This window comes from Ambystoma mexicanum, chromosome 4q (assembly GCF_040938575.1).
Source record: "Ambystoma mexicanum isolate Mex_15411 chromosome 4q, UKY_AmexF1_1, whole genome shotgun sequence".
NCBI lineage: Eukaryota > Metazoa > Chordata > Amphibia > Caudata > Ambystomatidae > Ambystoma > Ambystoma mexicanum.
Window position 1 is genome coordinate 1,271,250,192 of NC_090928.1, and position 18,839 is coordinate 1,271,269,030.

The 18,839-nt window shown below is 46.9% G+C and overlaps 1 protein-coding gene across 3 annotated transcripts in view; it reads left to right on the forward strand.

Annotated features, from left to right (window-relative positions):
• Positions 1-18,839, forward strand: part of LOC138468363 (cullin-9-like) — a 1,322,368-nt gene that overhangs the window by 114,594 nt on the left and 1,188,935 nt on the right. For all 3 annotated transcript variants that reach the window (XM_069608895.1, XM_069608893.1, XM_069608894.1), the window contains one exon: positions 16,814-17,177. In XM_069608895.1, coding sequence (XP_069464996.1) covers positions 16,814-17,177 — 364 coding nt within the window. The remainder of the gene's footprint in view (positions 1-16,813; positions 17,178-18,839) is intronic.

Genomic DNA, 18,839 nt, shown 5'->3' on the forward strand with positions numbered 1-18,839 from the left:
TACCGCAGACTATTTTCAAAAGGTACCCGCTCTCTTTTTCCTAGCCCCCTCCCTGATCAGAATCCCCCTCCAAGTGACCTTCCCCGCTTCTCATACTATTCTTTTCTCCACCTCACCTGTGTGATTAGTGTTAAAATATTCCTCAATTTCCTTAGTCATTTCCAAAATAAATACAGGGATCCTCCATAGGTATTTTTTACACCTCCACCTTGAGCCCTTGGGGCAAATTCCCACCCAATCCAAATCAACTGTCACCATATCGTGGTCCGACCAGGAGATGGGGCTGAGCTCTGCATCGCCCCAGGTCTCTCAAAATATACATGTAATCAATCCTAATAAAGGTTCCGTGGGGTGGCGAATAGAAGGTTGTAATCCCTTTCCTGCTGGTAGAAAGGCTGCCATATGTCCCTCCTCCCATATATTTCCATTATATCCTTGATCTCTCCGTATCCAGGCCTTGGAACTTTGTGTTTGTTGGCAATCGACACCTGCCTATCTAAATTAATATATGGGCTGATGTCAAAGTCTCTTCAGAGAATAAGGTGTCCTGAGCTCTCGACCATTATTTTTGAAAGGGTGCTCTTCAGGAATCTTGGCTGCCCCTGGTTTGGAGCATAGATCGTGGCCAGTGTAAACCGTACTTTCGTAATGGTTCCCGAGACTAGGAGGGCCCTCCCCTCCACGTCAGACCGGATCTTCGAGACCTCCATCTGAAGTGCTATGCCTATTAATATACATCCCCCCCCCCTCCCCGCTTCCTTAGAGGACCAGATCCCCAATGTTTTTTCCCTAAACAATCTACACAGGATCATATGTACTTCTCCCTTAATAAACCTAGTCTCCTGTAAGAACAGGGCATCCAATCCCGCTCCTAGTAGTTCCCTTGCCACCAGTGACCATTTAGTTGGGGAGTTCAGCCCTAACATTGAGGGTGCAAATCCTCAAGCGGTCAGCCTGTGCACCTCCCTTTGGTACTGCCATCATACAATGGTGCTACAGGAGCACCCTCCTTGCCGCCTGTGCCAATTTGAACATCTTCAAAGAAGGATAAGTCAAAAGGAGCAAACCTGTACCAAGGCCCCCATACCATCTCCCCTGCTCCCCCACCCATGAACACCTCCCAATTCCCCAAAGTCGCCCGGCTCTTCCCAGTTAGCTTCACTAGGTCGACACCAGACCACCAGCTGGACCTGTTCAAACGGATCCCATCCAAACAAAGCACATACTCTCGAGCCCCATTATTTCTATCCCCCCTCATAACTATCTCTAATAAAACATTAACTCTAAGTCCCCTGGAGCTTCCGCCCCATCACACCATATAAAAACAAAAGGAGACAAATGGGTATTCAGCAGACCCCGTCCAGGCCACCCACCTTGAGTCCCCACAAATTGAGACCCTGAACTGGAGTGTCCTCTGCCGATTTTACACCAGTGTCATTTCAGGTCTCTGCTTCGGGGGACGCATTCAACTTTCTAAACTTCCGGGATCCAGGCATTCTCCTTCTCCTTGGGTCCTTGACACTCCATTGTCCGTCACCTGGCCCCTTTTTGAATGGATTGTGTCGTCCCACGTATTCCTCATCTTTGATATTCAATATCCAGCTTTAGCTGCTTCACAATAATTTTTTCGGCAGAGGGCGCTGTGCGTCGATGCAGTCAACTCCATGTCCCTCGAGGGCCTCCATCTCGAGGATGTCATCGAAGGTATATATAGCATGCGCAGTGCCCGATGGCTCAAATTCTATTTTTCAGAGTAGTTTCGAAAACTACAGCGCGTTTCAATAATTTCCTTTGCGAAAGATACGAAAATGTGTTCATTTTCTACAGTCTACCCTGAAGACCGGGTTTAAGTGGTGTCACTGCAGTACTGCGGTTCCAAGATGTCGATAACCGATCCGAATGGAGTATGATTGTTGTGTCTCGGTGTGGAGCACAAGACCTCAGCTTGCTCGAAATGCCAATCGATGACCGGAAAAGCTCTGAAGGAGTGTAAGGGGAAATTGGTGGTTGATAGAAACCCCAAAAAATCCCCATCGACTACCCAGTCTAAGAAACCTTTTTATGACGATGCGAGAGGCGACTCGCCTCGAAGAAAGAAGGTGACAAGGTCCAGGTCGAGAAGTGGCTTCCATCACCACTCCTCGTCATCGTCTAGGAAGTCGAAGAAGAGGCACCGTAAGTCGCCCACTTCGACATCCTTGTCCGATTTACTCTCCTGAGAGAGCTATAAACTGTCCCACTAAGGCCTCCACTCCTGCCGAATGGAAGTTAGAAATGCTGAAAATGTTTGAAAAACAAAAAGCCTCGATAAACCATGCTCCTACCTCGCCTTCTAAAGCCGGTAAGGAAAGGGCTCGAGCTAAATCCTGCGTTCACTCGAGTCCGTGACGAAGGCCAGATCTGCATCAAGAGCAGTCGAGGCCTCGACGCAATGAGGAATCATTGAAGGATCCTTCGAGCCGCAGGCCAGAAAATAAGTTGAGGTCAACATCGTCTCCATCGACGCCAGCTGTGCCCTCGACGCCAGCTGTGCCATCGCCGCCAATGGCGCCATCGAAACCTTCAGTGCCATTGAAGTTGAAAACGTCTTCATCAACGACTCTTCGAGCGTCGAGTTCAACATTTCTGAAACCTTTTGACGCACTTACCAGGGATAACTTGTACTCCTTTAACTAGAAAGTATTACTTTAAATCACTAACCTCTATTTATGAGGACAATGAGCCATCGGATACTGATGCGCTATTTAGGTTACAGTACGGTACACCAAATGGCCTTGATAGCTTTATATCACAGGAACCCAGGCTAAAAATGTACAAACAGCTAGTGGAGTGGACACTTACCAGAATTTGAATTTGGCAAGCCTGAGTCTGATGAACATGCAGATGCATCATACATGTCTAAGGTTGTAGATTACCTGGAATGGAGCAGACCTGCCCTGCCCTTTGAGCAGGATGATGTAACAAACTTCCTTGATCAAGGTCGGCAAAAGGATCCCATTTTACCATTTCACATTGCTCTTCAAAAAAGGGTGATGGCCGATTGGGAGACGCCGGTGTGAAGTCCGGCAGTAAACAGGAACTTGAAAAGAAAATACTGCTGATCTACTAGTGACCCCAACTACTTATCAAAACACCCCACCCCCGAAAGTCCGGTGTAGGCAGGAAACACAACTTCAAAACAAGCACAGTATCCATCCATCCCTCCGGATAGGGTTGACAAAAGGGTAGATGCATAGGCAAGAAAAGTATTTTCTGCGGGGAGCATGGCTCTAAAGTCAGCCAAACTCCACATTTGCCTTAGCAACGATTTCATTCATTCTATGGGACTGCATTTCTATGGTGGTTGAGCATATTCCCGAAGTGGAGGAAAGAGATGGTTTCTTGGCCATTGTTGGGGATGGTCTCTTCACTCGGGTCTTGTTTCTGCTGACAGCATCAGCAGAGCGATGGTGGCAAGCACTGTGATCTGCAGATTTGCGTGGTTAGGAAAATCTGGATTTGCCCCAGATGTACAGTCTAGACTCTTTAAAATCCCTTTTGACGGGTCTCATCTTTTTGGCAGCAAGGCTGACGAAAGCCTTGAGAAGCTTCAGACCACGAAGAGCTCTAAGCTTCTACATTGTTCCAACTTCGTCTGGATGATCAACTTTTTATAGGTTGTACAGGTCACAAACTGGGTCAGGCTGTAACAAAACAGACATTATCCAGATTGATTATTCTCGCAATTTCAGAATGCTATCGGCTGGCGGGCAAAGATCCTCCTGAATGCTTGCGGGCTCATTCCACCAGGGGCATGGCTTATCTCTTCGGCTCTGCAAAGAGGTGTTGGTATAAAAAACTTTTGTGAGGCAGCTACGTGGTCTACAATACACACATTCACGAAGAATTACTGCCTTGATTCTTCCCTGAGTCAGGATGGAAGCTTTGGAAAAGCCGTCCTCCATTCTGTTGATGGAAACCATTGAAAATGTCTTACTCCCTTCATCAAAACAAGCACTACTTTGGGAATCTATCGAAGATGAGGAATACATGGGAGGACACAATCCATTCGAAGAACAAGTTACTTATCACATGTAACATTCTTTCGACTGGATGTTCTCCCACATATTCCTCATCGCCCTCCCAGACTACCCTGTAGTAGAATTTCCCTAGCTTTCACTCCTTCAGAGCCTAGTATGGTCAAACCCGTGTTCTTGCGGATAGTTCTACTGAAAGAAAAAAGAATTGAAGCCAATGTACGCTGCATGTTCTATATTTGCCTCTGATTATGACATCCTCGAGACAGGCCCGCAAGGGACATCGAGTCAACTGCATAGACGCAGAACACCATCTGTTGAAACTACTCCCTTCCGAAGCAGCTGAAGCTGGATATTGAATATCAAAGATGAGCAATACGTGGGAGGAACATCTAGTCGAAATAAGGATTCCAGGGGTAAGTAACTTGTTCTTCTGTTGGACCACAGGGAGTTACGGCTTCTCCCAGGAGCTCACTCGCGACTCTGTATGAATTACCTCCTCTGTAGACAGCTTGTGTTTGTAACCGTCAACCTCGAATGCGATGTAGAACTAGAACCCCCACCTGTACCGGGACCCTTTCTCATTCAACCACTTCGTGAGGGATAAGCACTTTCTCCTTTTTGCCAGGGTCAAGGAGGCCAGGTCTTGCTAGATCATTGATCTAGCCCTATTGTGCATTACGCAGCCTTTCTTCCTTGCTTTCTCCAGAATCTTGAGCTTGTCTGCGTAGTTGTGGAAGCGCACTAGGACTTTGGTCCCCTTGCCGAGCCTTCTGCTCTATGGAACAGCTCAATTTTCCCTTCACCAATGGAGTCGTCCTCAAAGATAAGTTTTGTGACTTCATGTAAGGTTCTTCTCAAGTCCAACTCCTACTCCCCGGGATTCAGAAAAATCTCAGATTATGTCTTTCACGGTTTTCAAGGTCGTCCATTTTCAATATGACCTCAGTCTGTCTTCTTTCCATTTTAGACATTCGCACATCCATTTGAGTGTCCAGGGAGGATTGATTGTGCTCCACTTCCTCCAATCTCTCTTCCATTTTGTCGATTCTATGGGCAATTCTATCCACCCTTCCTCCAATGTCGGCCAAATCCTGAGCCATGGTGCACAGGATTTTAATGCTTACGGCCTAAAGAGAGGTACTTAGCATGTGTAAATAAGGAAAACAAATGTGGTGAGGAAGGGCAAGCATACATTTTTTTGAAGGAGCACAGGCAGACCTTTTGAAGGGTAGGTGACTTGTGCAGGTTACAAAAGAGTATAGTGGATTCCGGAACTGTCAGCCTCAGAGATGGCAGCTTAGGTGCTGAGCTCCTGTGCCTGCTGAAATTCTTATCCTAATCAATATGGCAGAGATTCCTGAACCTGCTGATACTATACAGCCTGCTAAAAGACAGAAGGGTGAGGAGGAGCGAGATAAGATTTTGGATCTGCCTAAACAATTAACATTGGATGTCACAGATATCAAATCAAGGTTGATAAAGGCAGAGGAGAAGTTTATGGATCTTACCGTCAAGGTAACTGCTGTTGATCATCTTAACCCGATGGATGACAAGACACTGCGTTTGGCTGATCAAGTGAGGCAATTGGAGATTAATAATGAGAAGCTATTGATCAAGCTGTCTGAGCAGGAACATTTCTCAAGGAGAAATAACATCAGGATTTCCTGAAAATGCAGTGAGGGAATCCAATCTCCTTTTTGGAAAAGGCACTGGTTTCCATGCTACATTTGGATCCTAAGACACCACTGGACATTGAGAGAGCTCACAGGTCTCTTGGTAAGAAGCCTGCCTTAGGTCAGCACCCTAGACATTTTATTGTTACATTTTTAAGATTCCCAATGAGAGAACTAATGCTGAGGAAATCTCGTGAAATTGGAGATCTTGCATGGGGAGGGAACAAATTATGGTATTTGCTGACCTCAGTAGAGATGTCATGGAAAAAAGAAAAAGTTTCGGAGTGGCAAAAGAAAAGGCACGACTCAAGAAACTGAAGTATTATATGATTTATCCAGCAATTTTTCGTGTGGTTGTGGATGGCCAATTACGTTCCTTTTCTGATCATAGAAGTGCAGAGGCTTTCTTATCCGATTTAACTGATGTGAATTGTGAGCTTATGGAAGCTTCAACTTCATCTATAAATCCGAAAACAGCAAAGAAGTGATAAAAGAAAAGGATATTTTTCAGCTTGATTTACTACCATTGGATGTTTTATTTTTGTTTAATTGACTTTCTTTGCCTTTGGATTCATTATTGATGTTTTACCGTTAAAGAAAAACCGTTGGAGTTGTGTTTTAATTATATTGCATGCACGGGACGCTGGGAACTTCATTTCATGCATATTGAGTAAGGAACCTTTCATGCGTGCTTCTACGCACGTTGTTTCCGGGTAGGAAGAGGCTATTCATTCTATCGATGCGCGGAACGCCGTTGCCTGGATTGTTTTGTGTCGTTACGAACTGACAATGCAATACACGGGCATATTGACACATCTGAGTTCCGCTGTGCCCATGCATTGAGCGAGTTGTGCTTATTTTTTAAATTAAGATGAACTGCTATGTTTCATGCCGAGTATTTGCTTACCGAGAAACATCTGGTTATGTTATTACGCACGTCGACTTTCATACCAATGAGCAGCATTCCGCTCGCGTACTGAGGCTTATTTAGGTTTTCGAGATGGCACTACTCGCACGCTGTTATCGAATGGGCTATTTCCTGATCTACTTATGTTTCCTGATCTGTAATGTATATGAAGCGGCAGTTAGTATACGGAAAGCATGTTCTGCAATGAGGTTGGGGGAACTCGGGATACACTTGAAAGACTTATGTGAGATTGACATTGAGGTGAATTTGGTGATACGGAGCACGTAGGAAGAAGCATAAAGTGTGGTTGAATACAGAAAGGAGGGAACCATGCAGACATTGCCTTGACGCTCCAGCAACCTCATCAAATCTAAGGAAGCAGACATAGTGGTGGTAACTACCGCAGAGACTTCCCGAGTCTTGCATGCTCCGTCGACCACTGGGGCTTGTCTTTGCTTCCAGGGTGATACTGTATTCTGTAGGATCTCTGATATTCCCGGGTAGATGGGGTAACGCCTTTGGTCCGCTGGTTGGCAATGCACTTCTTTGTTGATTTAAATCTAGCGCCAGCATTTGAGTTTAACTGGCAATTGACATTATGATGCTGGGCTCAGACTTCGCTATGGAGCTTACATGTTCTCCAGCATGGGGTCTGGCATGGATTCACATGCTCATGAATATTCCCCGTCGTCAGGCTGGGAATACTCGGTAAAGAAAAAAAAATCAGTATCGGTTTCATTTCTGATCTCTTTCTTAATAGTAACCAATCACTGGTCTCTGGGTCATACTGCCCCCAGACAATGACTGCCCTCTCCCTAAACCCCGCCCCTGGCAGCCTTCCTCAGATTTTTACTGCACGCTCAAGTGTTGGGAGTCCTCGTGCTATAGCTCTCGAGCCTTTACTGCGTTTTGTGTTTTTTCAGAGATTTATCTCATTTTTCGGTTTAAACGAGCCTCAAGCTCCATCGTTTCTACTTCCGATCAACGGGGACCCGTTTCGGATTTATCTACGCCCTTCAAGGGTGAAGTTTTCATCGAATTACGCTTCTTGGAGGATTCCAGAAGTTTCTGAGGCCTACCTCGCAGACGAGAAGAACATGGCCCAGGAGAAGGGAAGCTCGACTCCCGGCAAACTGTTCAGGATCTGCCCTGGATGCAACCTACAAAATGTGTTCAAGGAGGACGAGCATTCGAAATTCCTTTACTGCTTCCACGAGGACAAAACGCACATGGAGATGGACTGTGCGTTTTGCTTTAACATGTCGGATCGGACGATGAAGGATCGCCGGACCCATCTATCCAACTGGCTGGAAGGCAAGAGCCCAGCAGGTGAGAAAAAGAAGAAGAAGAAGAAGTCCGAGCGGTCTTCTAAGTCCTGCGCCCTGGCAAAAGGCAAAGCACCGCGAGTCCGTGGGCACCGGGAGCGCCGAACGGTCGGGCTCCTCAGCTGCCAGGCAGGGCGCACCTTCACCGACACCATCAACCGCGACCCAACGCTCGTGGAAGAGGAAATCCGAGAACCCGGCTAAGCTTCCGGAGAGGCCCCGGTCGATCTCGGAGGAACCGGCCGAGGGGGAGCGAGGCGGTGACCCTCCCCCCTAAGGTGAAGGCCTCGAGCGCGCCCAAGGTGGTGAAGGCCTTGATTCACCTGGCTAAGGCCTCTATCGAGGGAGTCGCTGCGGCCCTGGCAAAGCCTATGGAGGCTATCCCAGTGGAGGCGACCTCGGGGCCCAGAGTTTCCCTGCCTCCGCGGAGGGAGTCCTCTTTTAAGCCCATCGAGAAGACCCCCGTGAAGACCCCAGTGGAAAAAGGGGGGGCGGTGGCCTTTCGGACACGGACACAACCTGCGAGGAGGAACTGACCGAGAATTTGGAAGAGCCCCAGCCCCACGGGAGGAATCCCGAGGAGGGGGACGACGAGAGCGAGGGTGGCAACGACGACTAGGTTCCCGTGGAGGAACAACCATCGCTCCCGGCACGCCCGTCGCAACCCGAGCCTCAGGACAACTTGGCGGCCATTTTGACGGCAATCCAAGCCTTATGCACGGAGAGGAGGACGAGACTGCCCCTACACCCGACGGATGACCCAGCTGTACCGGGTCCGTCGGGAAGCCCTCCAAACAAGAGATGGAGAATTCATCCAGTGCCCCTTCAGCCCTCATGGCCTTCTCAGCCTTTGTCGCCTTCCCCGATCCCGAGGGACGACGCAGGAACGGACACGGCCACGACGGGGACGGATGACGACGACAGCGGTGACGACAGGACTGGCCTCCCGTCTCAGATTCCTCGGGCGTCCCCGCCCGACGAGATTGGCTCCTTCCACGCCATTATTGCCAGGGCATCCAAGCTTTTTCAACTCTGTCCTGAGGAGAAGGAAGGCTTCCTCTACCAAAGGCGCGAGGCCAAAAGGAAGACTGTCCTCGCGGTGCCGTTGCTGGATGACATCTGGGACGAGGGACTTGCCCTCCTCAAGAACCCGTCCACGACACCTGCCAAGAGGGACCGGTATGTACCAGGTCCCCGATGCCACCCCGTTGTGCCTTAGGGCGCAGCCGACTCCGAATTCGGTCGTCTCAGCGGCGGTCAAGAAGAAAGCGGGGGCTCATCGGCTTCATCCTTAACTTCCCCTCAGGACGGCGAGGGAAAGAAGCTGGATGCCGCGGGACGAGTCATCTCGTCGGCAGCGACGACGATTAAGCCGGCCAACGCCCTAGCGATTGTGGCCTGCTACGACAGGGAATTGTGGTACAAGATCGCCCCATGTTGGACTTCCTCCCAGATGACAAGAGGGCATAGGCCCTGGCGATCCTACAGGAGGGTGAGTTGGCGTTGGACCACGCCATAACTGTGGCCACGGACATTGCCGACACCGGTTTCCGCCAGTTGGGCAACAGTGTTTGCCTTCGACGGGGGGGGGGTGGCTCAAGGCGACGGATTTCCACCAGGACGTGCAAGCCAAGGTTTTGGACATGCCCTTCGACGGGAACAATCTGTTTGGAAAGACTGTGGATGAGTCGCTGCAGGCCATCAAGACCGACACTGAGACAGCTCGGGCCTTGGGAGTTCTGTAGCAACGGCGGCCGCCCTTTCGGAACTCCGGAGGCAAGCAAGGTGCCTCCAAGGGATTCGGTGGCGGCTCCTCGACCTACCGTCAAGCGGCCCGCTCCTCGTCGCAAGAAGCCTACAGGGGATGAGGCAAGTCCGGTGGATCTCGCCGTCGTCGCCAGGGAGGCCAGGGCGGCAAGGCCGCTTCCAAGCAAGACTAAACCGGCCGTCGCATCGGGCCCCCACCGAAGCACCCCTCTTTTCACTGTGGCGGCCGAAATGGCACCTCCTCCTCACATAGCCTGGGGGTTGGATTACAGTTTTGTGCGATCCCTGCTTTGCAGGGATCGCACAAAACAGAATACCAAAAAGGACTAGCTATCTCGTCCTTGGCACTACAAACATAATGTCAAGGACGAGATACCTCGTCCTTGGAATTTAAGAGGTTAAGATATATTTTCAAATGTAAAGACTTGATTGGAATGGTATTCCTGTGTAAGATTAAAGAGGCTTACTTGTGACTTTGTTTGGCAAATATAATTTGTTGCACGCAACATTCCTTTGTGCTTGTTTCACTAGCTACTCTTGCAAGACTGAATCTCTGGATTTTTCGGAATGGAGAACAGCGTTCCTTTTCCACAATTAAAGGCATGTGACCACAAAGTGTTTAACAATTAATAGAAAGGTCTTTACTTTCCACGTAAACATGCTGGCTTTCAGAATAGACGTGCATGTTACATTTTCATTGTTAACATGGTACTTGAAGGTAACAAACAACTTGTTCTTGCTTTAAACTCTTCGTGAGTTGCCTTGGTGCTGGTTACACTTGCTGGCAAGGCTTAAGTGTTTCTGACCACCGAGCTTCACTCGCCGGCCTTGGAGACACTGTCGTTGCTTCGTACTGGGAATTTCCTCGTCCTCTGCTGCTTCTTTGGACTCACTTGGAACTCACACCCTTCTCCAGCACGGGTGCCTCTGGTCTGGCATTCTAAATTGCGAGTCTCCTTTGCTCCCTAAACCCTCAGCTTTCCTTCTACTTCTGGTCTTGGGTTCTCGCACGGTCACGGCACTGCAATCACGTTAACTCGGCTCACATAGGGAAAACTTCACTTCCAGCACTTTTTCCTCAGCGCAGCCTCTGCAATACAGTTTTGAGAACACAGTACCCTCTCAGAATTTGTTTTCCTCCTACTGTTTAAGGGTGCATGTTAGTGCTAAAGGAACGTGATCAGCACAATTGGATGACATCACCCCTTACATTTGCTAGAAAAGGCAGTGTTATGGGAAACTTCTCAGAATGCTTCCAATGCTGGAAGCGTATCCTGTCCAGGGCATTACATAGGCTATATACAGAAATCTGATGGTCTTCTAATAGGTGAAAACATAATATTGAAGTCTATATTAGCCCTCCCTGGTAGTACACCTAATAACCCCTTGAAGCTGGAACTAGGGCTCAAGGGTATGCATAGCCTTTCAGATGAAGCTGAAACCATTATTGTTGTTGAATAAACCTACTTACTGTTGTATCTTAGAATAATGGAACATTTACTTTCCAAATGGTTATTAGTGAATTACCTAGGTTTAAATGCATTCGGGAAATGGCTTGGAATTCGAAATTTTTAAACCTGTGTCAAAATCGAGACCAATCATCCTTGCCCTCAGAAAATCTTAATTTCTACTTATGCTGATTTTGTTTACACTGTCTTTTGAGTATACAATACATGGAGCAAAGGTTTATTATCCGAAGGGGAAGCAGTATATAGGTTATGATTGCTATATGGACCTTTATAGAGCAGTGGTCTTTATGGCTGGTCCCCCTTGGCGGGCGGGGGGGACGAAAGAGGATGTCAAGGTGTGGCGCAATGCTCTTTAAAAAGGGATTACTGTGACTGCATTTAATAGAACATATAAACAGGTTATAACTTGTGGGGGATGGGGGAAGGGGCGGAAACAATATTTTTATTCAATGAGGGGAGGGAGGCTCAGTCTAAAAAAAGTTTGAATACCACTGTTACAGAGCCGTTTCAGAGGAAGTTGCTATATTTGAAATTTCATCTGGGCACAGTTAGGGAGAATTCTCAGAAATGTGCTAATTACTCTCTAGCTTAGAGTACCCCAGCTCTTTTTGCTGCTGGACTTTAAGACTTTTATCTCTCATGTATTTTTTGTGTGACTTATTCTCGGTTTCTTTTCGCTTTGGAGTATGACAAACTCCATAGGCATCATCTTTGCACTGTGACACACAGCACCTTCAGTGCAGTGGCAAAGGGGAGTCTCTTAGATTTCCCAACGGTTTAAATACCTTCTCTTGGTGAAATTACTGTTTCCAAGAGCAGTGAGGTGAAATTGACTTTACTTACATTTTGTAACTTTCTAGACCCAGTACACACTATCCTACCACAGGGTGCTGGAGGGGCTACTTAGTATTCCCTTTGTCTAGTTTCTCATGTAACATTTTTGTTACCCTTTCTACAATTAATGGCTGGTGGCAGTGGTTTACTTTTTACTACCATTGTGTGTTTTTACAGCGGGCTGCGTTCGAAGCTGCAGTAAGGCACCCATGGGGGGCCCATTTTGTCACAAAGGCCTGGTCTAATTTTTTTGCTATTTCTTGTCGGAAAGGTCCTTCTTGAGATTTACTCGGCGTGCCAAATCAGGTTTGGTCCTTTTGCTCATTTTGTCTTTGGCGGGATTCACAAGTGAAGCCCACCTGGCTCCAGTATGTCTGGCAGGGGCAGGAAGTGAGGGAGGTGCCCGAAACTCCCTGTGCTTAATCCCCTTGGTTACAGGAATGCACCCAAAGGTGATTGGCCTGCTGGCTGTCCGGCAAGATCAGCCACCTTGCTGTTTGACAGGTAAGCTGGAATGAATGGGAGAAACCTGCTTAGTCGACCACTGGGCGAATGAATCTGAAGAAGAACTTGGAAGAGTCGCCTGCTGCAAGTTCTGGACCGTTGGTTTGCCCGGTGAAGCCCTGCGGCTGTGCTGAAGCTCTGAGTTAGTTTAGACTAGTGAAGCCCTGCAAGGACGACTTCTTCCCTTGAGTTGGTGGGACCAATCGACTCCAAAGTGAACTCGTTTGGACATGCTCTTGAAGCTGGCTGTACTACTGCTGCTGCTGGAACCAAAGTGCCATGGAGAGGAACACCAAATCCAGTGGATTGCTTTTAAGGCGGACCCGAGCGCCAGGAATATCCTCAGGAATCCCTGAAGCAGGACTGACCAAATCTGAGCCACCTCAACAGAGTGATGGACCCCAGATGCGAGGAAAGTCTGAAGTGGTTTCCGAGAACCGCAGTGTTGCTATTTGCTGTCAATCGCGAGGAGCTGAAACACTGAGGTGCCACTGAATTGAGGTTTTCCCATTGCTGCAGCTGACCTTCCCATTGCAGTGCAGGAGTCCCCAGATGTCCGCCCTCCTTGTCCCCACGACTGAGACCCAGGAACACCAAGATCTGCAGAGCAGTACAGGATCAGAAGCCAGCTAGAACCATTTCTTCTAACCAAAGGTACTGTAAAGTCTAAGATAACTTAACTCTTGTGGTTTAGCCTTACTTGCTCTCAGTTGAGACTTGTCTTAGCTAACCTTGCAGAGTTGCTTGCATCTTTGCCCCTCACAAGCCTTCCAGCTTGTGGCGCTTCAAGTGAATCTTATTTCTTCAAACCTTTCTAAAAACATTGTGCAAGACTTTTACTTGCCTGATAAGATCTTCAGCGCCCCTAGACATTGTTCAGCTAACATTTGCTGTCCTGGCTCCCTGAGGGACGTCTTACCTTTTGACTCTGTGCATTTACTTTTCCCTCAGGAAAGGGTTACATTTACTTGACATTGAAAGGTTTAAAAAGTACTTACCCGTTTATGAATTATTTGTTAACCTTTGTTTTAGTCCCATACCTAGCCTTTGCACCAAACTCAGTATTGCTCTAAATGTACCAGTGATAAATCAATGTCCACAGTATCCTAGCTATTTAAGTCACCTGAGGGTGTAGGAAGTGTCTGTGTGCCATCCCCAATGGGTATCATCTGATTTAGAGAAACTAAGAGCGTGTTAAGTGTATTATAATTGTTACATGTTTTGCTCTCTTCTGAAGAAGGCTTATAAAACTGACTTAAATTAATAATTATTTAATCAAGAAACCTTGAGTGTAAATGTTTATTTGAATAACTGTCACTGTGAAACTCTAGATTACAATCCTACTGCTCACATTGACCTCTCGAGATAAGCCTGGTTGCTCAGCCACACTGCCAACCTGTGTTCCTATTGCTTTATCAAAGGGTACTGCACACAATCTTGCCTAACAGGCACACTAATTGCTAGCTTTACTTCTAAATGGACAAAAGAAGGTGGAGACTAGTACACATTTTGTGAGACTGTCAGGTAAGACTTTCATCATTTTAAAAATCTTCTGCCCAGCCTATGCATAGATGTGAACATATGCATGATTTCCTCTATTTGGGAGTTCTGGTGTACTGGCATTATGCAAGCTTTGTGCCTTTTTTAAGAATGTTAGGTGAAAGCTTTGGGGAGTATGTGCAAAGACTCTTAGTTGTTCAAATATAATGTTCCATATTGTAGTTCTGTGACCGCGCGCTGGTTACCATGAACTTTTATTATCGATTTTGTACCTGTGGTGAATCTCTTCATATTAATGATTTATCATTTTAATTTTGAATGTACTTGTTTTATCTGTTTGAATGGAATGTGGTTTGACTGACTGGTACTCAAAATGCCATTATCGTGTTAAACATATAGTGCCCCAAAACAAAAAAAACGGTGAAACGCGTTTCATTGCCACCAGCCACATCACAAAGACACATGTTATGTCTAAAAATATAGGAAGACATGAAAGTGACAGTCTCCCTGCACTGGGTAGCATTAGGTACTGACTGGGCCTTCAAAGTGATTTGAACAGGTAAGTGATGTTCAAAAGGTGGCTTAACCTACCTCAAGACATCTAGGATTCCAGGGGATAGACAAATATGATGAAGGGCCCTGTTCAATCAATGGTGTGAAATGATATGAAATAGCATTTATAACGCTCCTATACACAAGTGTTTTAAGGCGCGATGAGGCAAGGGAGGGGAAACGGACGAAGGACAAGCACAACGATCTTACTAGGCCTAGTGACATTGAGATCACTCAAGTGCAGGGGAGAGGGGAGCGGAAAGTGCCAGGGGGACGGGGAGAATGGGCAAGTGGCGAACATAGGATAAAAACAAGTAGTCCGGCCAGCAGGTGCAAGGGTTAAAGTGCAGCTGGCAGGTGTCTAATAAGTGCATGGAAGGGGACTGTAGCGTTGCAGATACAGACCAAAGTGCAACGGTTGCCAGGAGGCAGTGCAGGGGTGCAACTGGAAGGGCAGGGACCTGGGCTTGAATTCAGATGGTAACCAGGTGACCAGTGCAACCATCAGACAGGAGATCAGCAGGGGAGAGGAAGAGAGAAGGCAGAAGCAAAGAGGGAAGGTCTTGAGGTACTAGCGGAACCGGAGATGGTTCTGCTCATTGTTAGAGAGAGGCAGGGAGACTGTTCCAGAGGGAGGTGCCAGCTGAAGGACGCGATCTGCCCCAACTTGTTGCTTGGAGAAGAGACTGACCCTCAATGAGTTGTAGGAGCAAAGAGCTTGAGTAGGAAGATATTTCCGAAGAGATAGTTGGAGGTATTGTGGTCCCAGGCCCCAGAAGGCCTTGTGGACTATGCAGAGGGTCTTTAATTTGATCATTGCAGCCACTGGGAGCCAATAGAGAAATGTCAGGGCTGGAGCGATACGATCCCTGGGCTAAGAGAAATATGCAAAGAGTGACTTTCAACCATTAGCAAGTACCAAAATCTGGCACTTATTAATTGTGAGCTCAAACATGCAGGAATGCTGTGGGCGCCTCTGTGGTGAAATAGAAATCTTTCACCCAAACTAGATACTTACCTGCAATGTGCTAGTACAGTTGCACTTCGTCGCTGCAGTAACCTGCTAATAAAAGTGATTGTAACTCATTAAACCTGTGTACACTGCCCTTTATTCCAAACAGTATATTGTTATACTGCTTTTTCTGTTGCACCACTTGCTTTCTGGCCCTGGCAGTGAAACCACATTACCCTAGGTGAATTGCAGGATATCCCCCAGGGAATCCAGAGTGCTAGATCAGGGGGCGTATTGTGCTTGAACACACACGTCTGCAAATCACTCCGGACACCAGTGGATCAGCTGGTTCTGATGGTGCTAATGCATTGGGTCCCCTGATGGACCCAGAGAGGGGCCACAATCCTGCTGATCCTGGGTCTACCCAAGATTGGGAAACATGGAAGAAGCCATGGGTGGATATCCAAGGGGAAGTATGTGGTTGAACATGCCACTTTCCTGCCACCAGTTTGGTTAAAGATACCAAACATACCACGATTCTAGTCTTCAACCAGTTCAAGGAAGTTCAAGCATTTACGCATACTATTGGTCATCACCATATGTTTCATGTGGGTTCTATAATACTGTGTGCATAAAGACTGTTAGAGAAGTTGCCTAACCTTTCTGCGAGATGTGTTCAGTGATCTGCTCTTTGAAGGATCCATGGATGAGGGTCTAAGGAACTGTTATAGCTAACGAAGCATGTCTTGGACGTATATCTCCCATTCCCATATCTGTCCCAAACACCCATCACCCACCTACAGTTTGTACAATAGTGGTAAAGTATAGACAAATTAGGGCTATTGTTTGGACAGGAGCATTGAAACTGGAGGCTTGGCATTAGGGTTTAGGACCTAGGATATTGTGGCATGCTTGGAGGGATAGATCTATGCCTAGATGCAAATTGGTTTTACTGTACAAGTGTTGTGATAGCTGAATCCTGTTCCTCTCCTCGCTATTCGATTTAAAAGATATTGAAGAAAAGATCCAAAAACATATGGCTAATAGCAAATAAGCAAGGGAGGAGGGATGCTGGGGGATCAGGCAGGGTGTATCTGAAGAGTGAACATTGTTCTATGTTGATTTAGTGCTTTATATTGTCAACTGGTGTGCATTTTACGTAATGGCAAGTAAAGGTTTAACAAGTACATTGGATCTACAAAATGACTGGAGACTCCAAGTTGAAATTATTGGGGAAGCATAGTTCTGTCATTTGTTGCGTTGAAGCATCAGCATTTTTGGTTCATGTGGGGGTAACGCCTTTCTCTTTAGCTTGCAGAGTTGTCTGATGAAGCACTGATCCAGATGGCTGTGCCTGTAGAGCTGGCACAGAAGCTGGTGTGGTTCCTAAACGAGCATTGCCAGGGCTGCATCCTGAGCGATCTCCACAGTTCCCACATCTACAGCAAATACTTCCATGGAAAAGGAACGTCTGAGCAGGATGGCCAGCCTGAGGCCACCAACCCGACAGAGTACTCCGGAGCTATGGCTTCCAAGAAACCCAAAAAGAACCATCTGTCCACAGATGGCAGTATGTCACCTGCTTCCACTACTGAGAAAACTGACCTGCAGCTTTTCAATGAGCTCCTCAAAACCGAGGGAATACCGCTGCCGGAGGTGGATGAGAAAACCAAAGGTAGGCCTCACACTACAAATTATTCAAGAATGTTCTGGCTATAATGGCAATTTGAAAAGATTTGTTTTTGCTAGATTTTTCACATAATGACTCCGCCTGCCTTGCTTCCAAATGTGGAACTGAGGTGCAGTCCATCTCCCCATCCAGCTACTCTACCATAATCTCGCTGGTTCTGTCAGTGGACTCAAAAGTTTTTAAAGTGTTTGTCTTTTTTTTCACTGTTAGGTTTAAAGACTGCAGAATTTTGCTTGACGGTTTTCTTGAAAGCATTATCAAATCTTGCCCCTTAACTGTCCACAGGTCACTTCTGGAGGCATAGAAGCACCACTTACCAGTAAGGGTAAATAAAAGGGCTTCCCAGAGAACTCGATAGAACGTGCAAAGTGTGTGACCAGTTTCGGTGGCGGGGGTAGGATTGGGCTGAATCTTAGGCACACGTTTTTGGTGTAGCTTGAATGGTGGAAGGAAATATCTAGCTAATATCTAGTACTTCGTTTGCATCTTTGCTGCCTTGGAACAGTCTTCCAGCAAGTCATTGACAGAGCAGCTGAACACACTGGTGAAAAATCTTACATTTTCTTTCTCATGATGTACAATTCACGAAGTGTCAGTCTCAGAGATGACCCCCGTTCAATTGAGGTAGACTACCACCGAAGGTAGTCACATTGGAGAGAATGGTTCTGAGCGACCTTCCATCACTCTTTTGGGATCATATTAACCATAATAGATATCGTAACATGTCTAAGGTGAAAGATCAGGCCCTAAAACAATTGACAGGCAATATGAATTTGATAATAAACCAGTCGATAAAGGCAGAGTCCTAGTCCTTATGGATGTTCTTACCTATACCAATGTGGTAAGAGCTTGGGTTCCTAACAATTACCATTATAATAAAATTCAGATTGATCCTACAGACAGAATATTGACGGAGGGATATATGCTCAAAGGGGCTGGAAGATGGTTTCCTTAGAAAGGAGGTTAGCCTTCTTGATCCCGGAGACTGTAGTGTGCCTGCAATCTATGCTCTTCCAAAATTGCACGTCGGCGGACAAACCCCTGGGCAGACACATTGTCTCGCTTTGCGGCTCAGTATTGGAGCCTGTTGGCCAATACATTGACGTTTTCCTACAGCCATTGGCTATTGGCACAAGGTCTTATTTGACAGACACCCCAACGTCTATTAACATCTTTGATGGCCTCCTATTTGACCCTTAGGTACAATTGTTGGTGACATTCGACATTACCACCCTTTATGCCGATATATACCACAGGGCGAGGCACTCACCATAATACGCAACAGGCTGGATACTGGACCATTCACCCATACAGTGCTCACTACTTTTATTGTCATTACTTCAAATAGCAACGTGTAACAATTTTTTTTGTCTTTGACACCGACCTATATGTCATGATGCCTATCCCCAGGGACCCAGACCAAGTCCAGCAACCCCAGAAGCAGGCATCAAGTTATCCTAAGCAAGCCCAACAACCCCTGCTAGGGGCTATTTGGGTCCACTATGGCGCCAGGCTCATATGGAGAGTCAGTCCTGGCGCCATAGGCGCCAGGCTCATAGATTAAAACTTACCTGATGCAGACCATGCTGCAAGAGCTCCAAGCCAAAAGAGGCTTGGAAGGGACTACTTTACTTGGGGACTATTTTT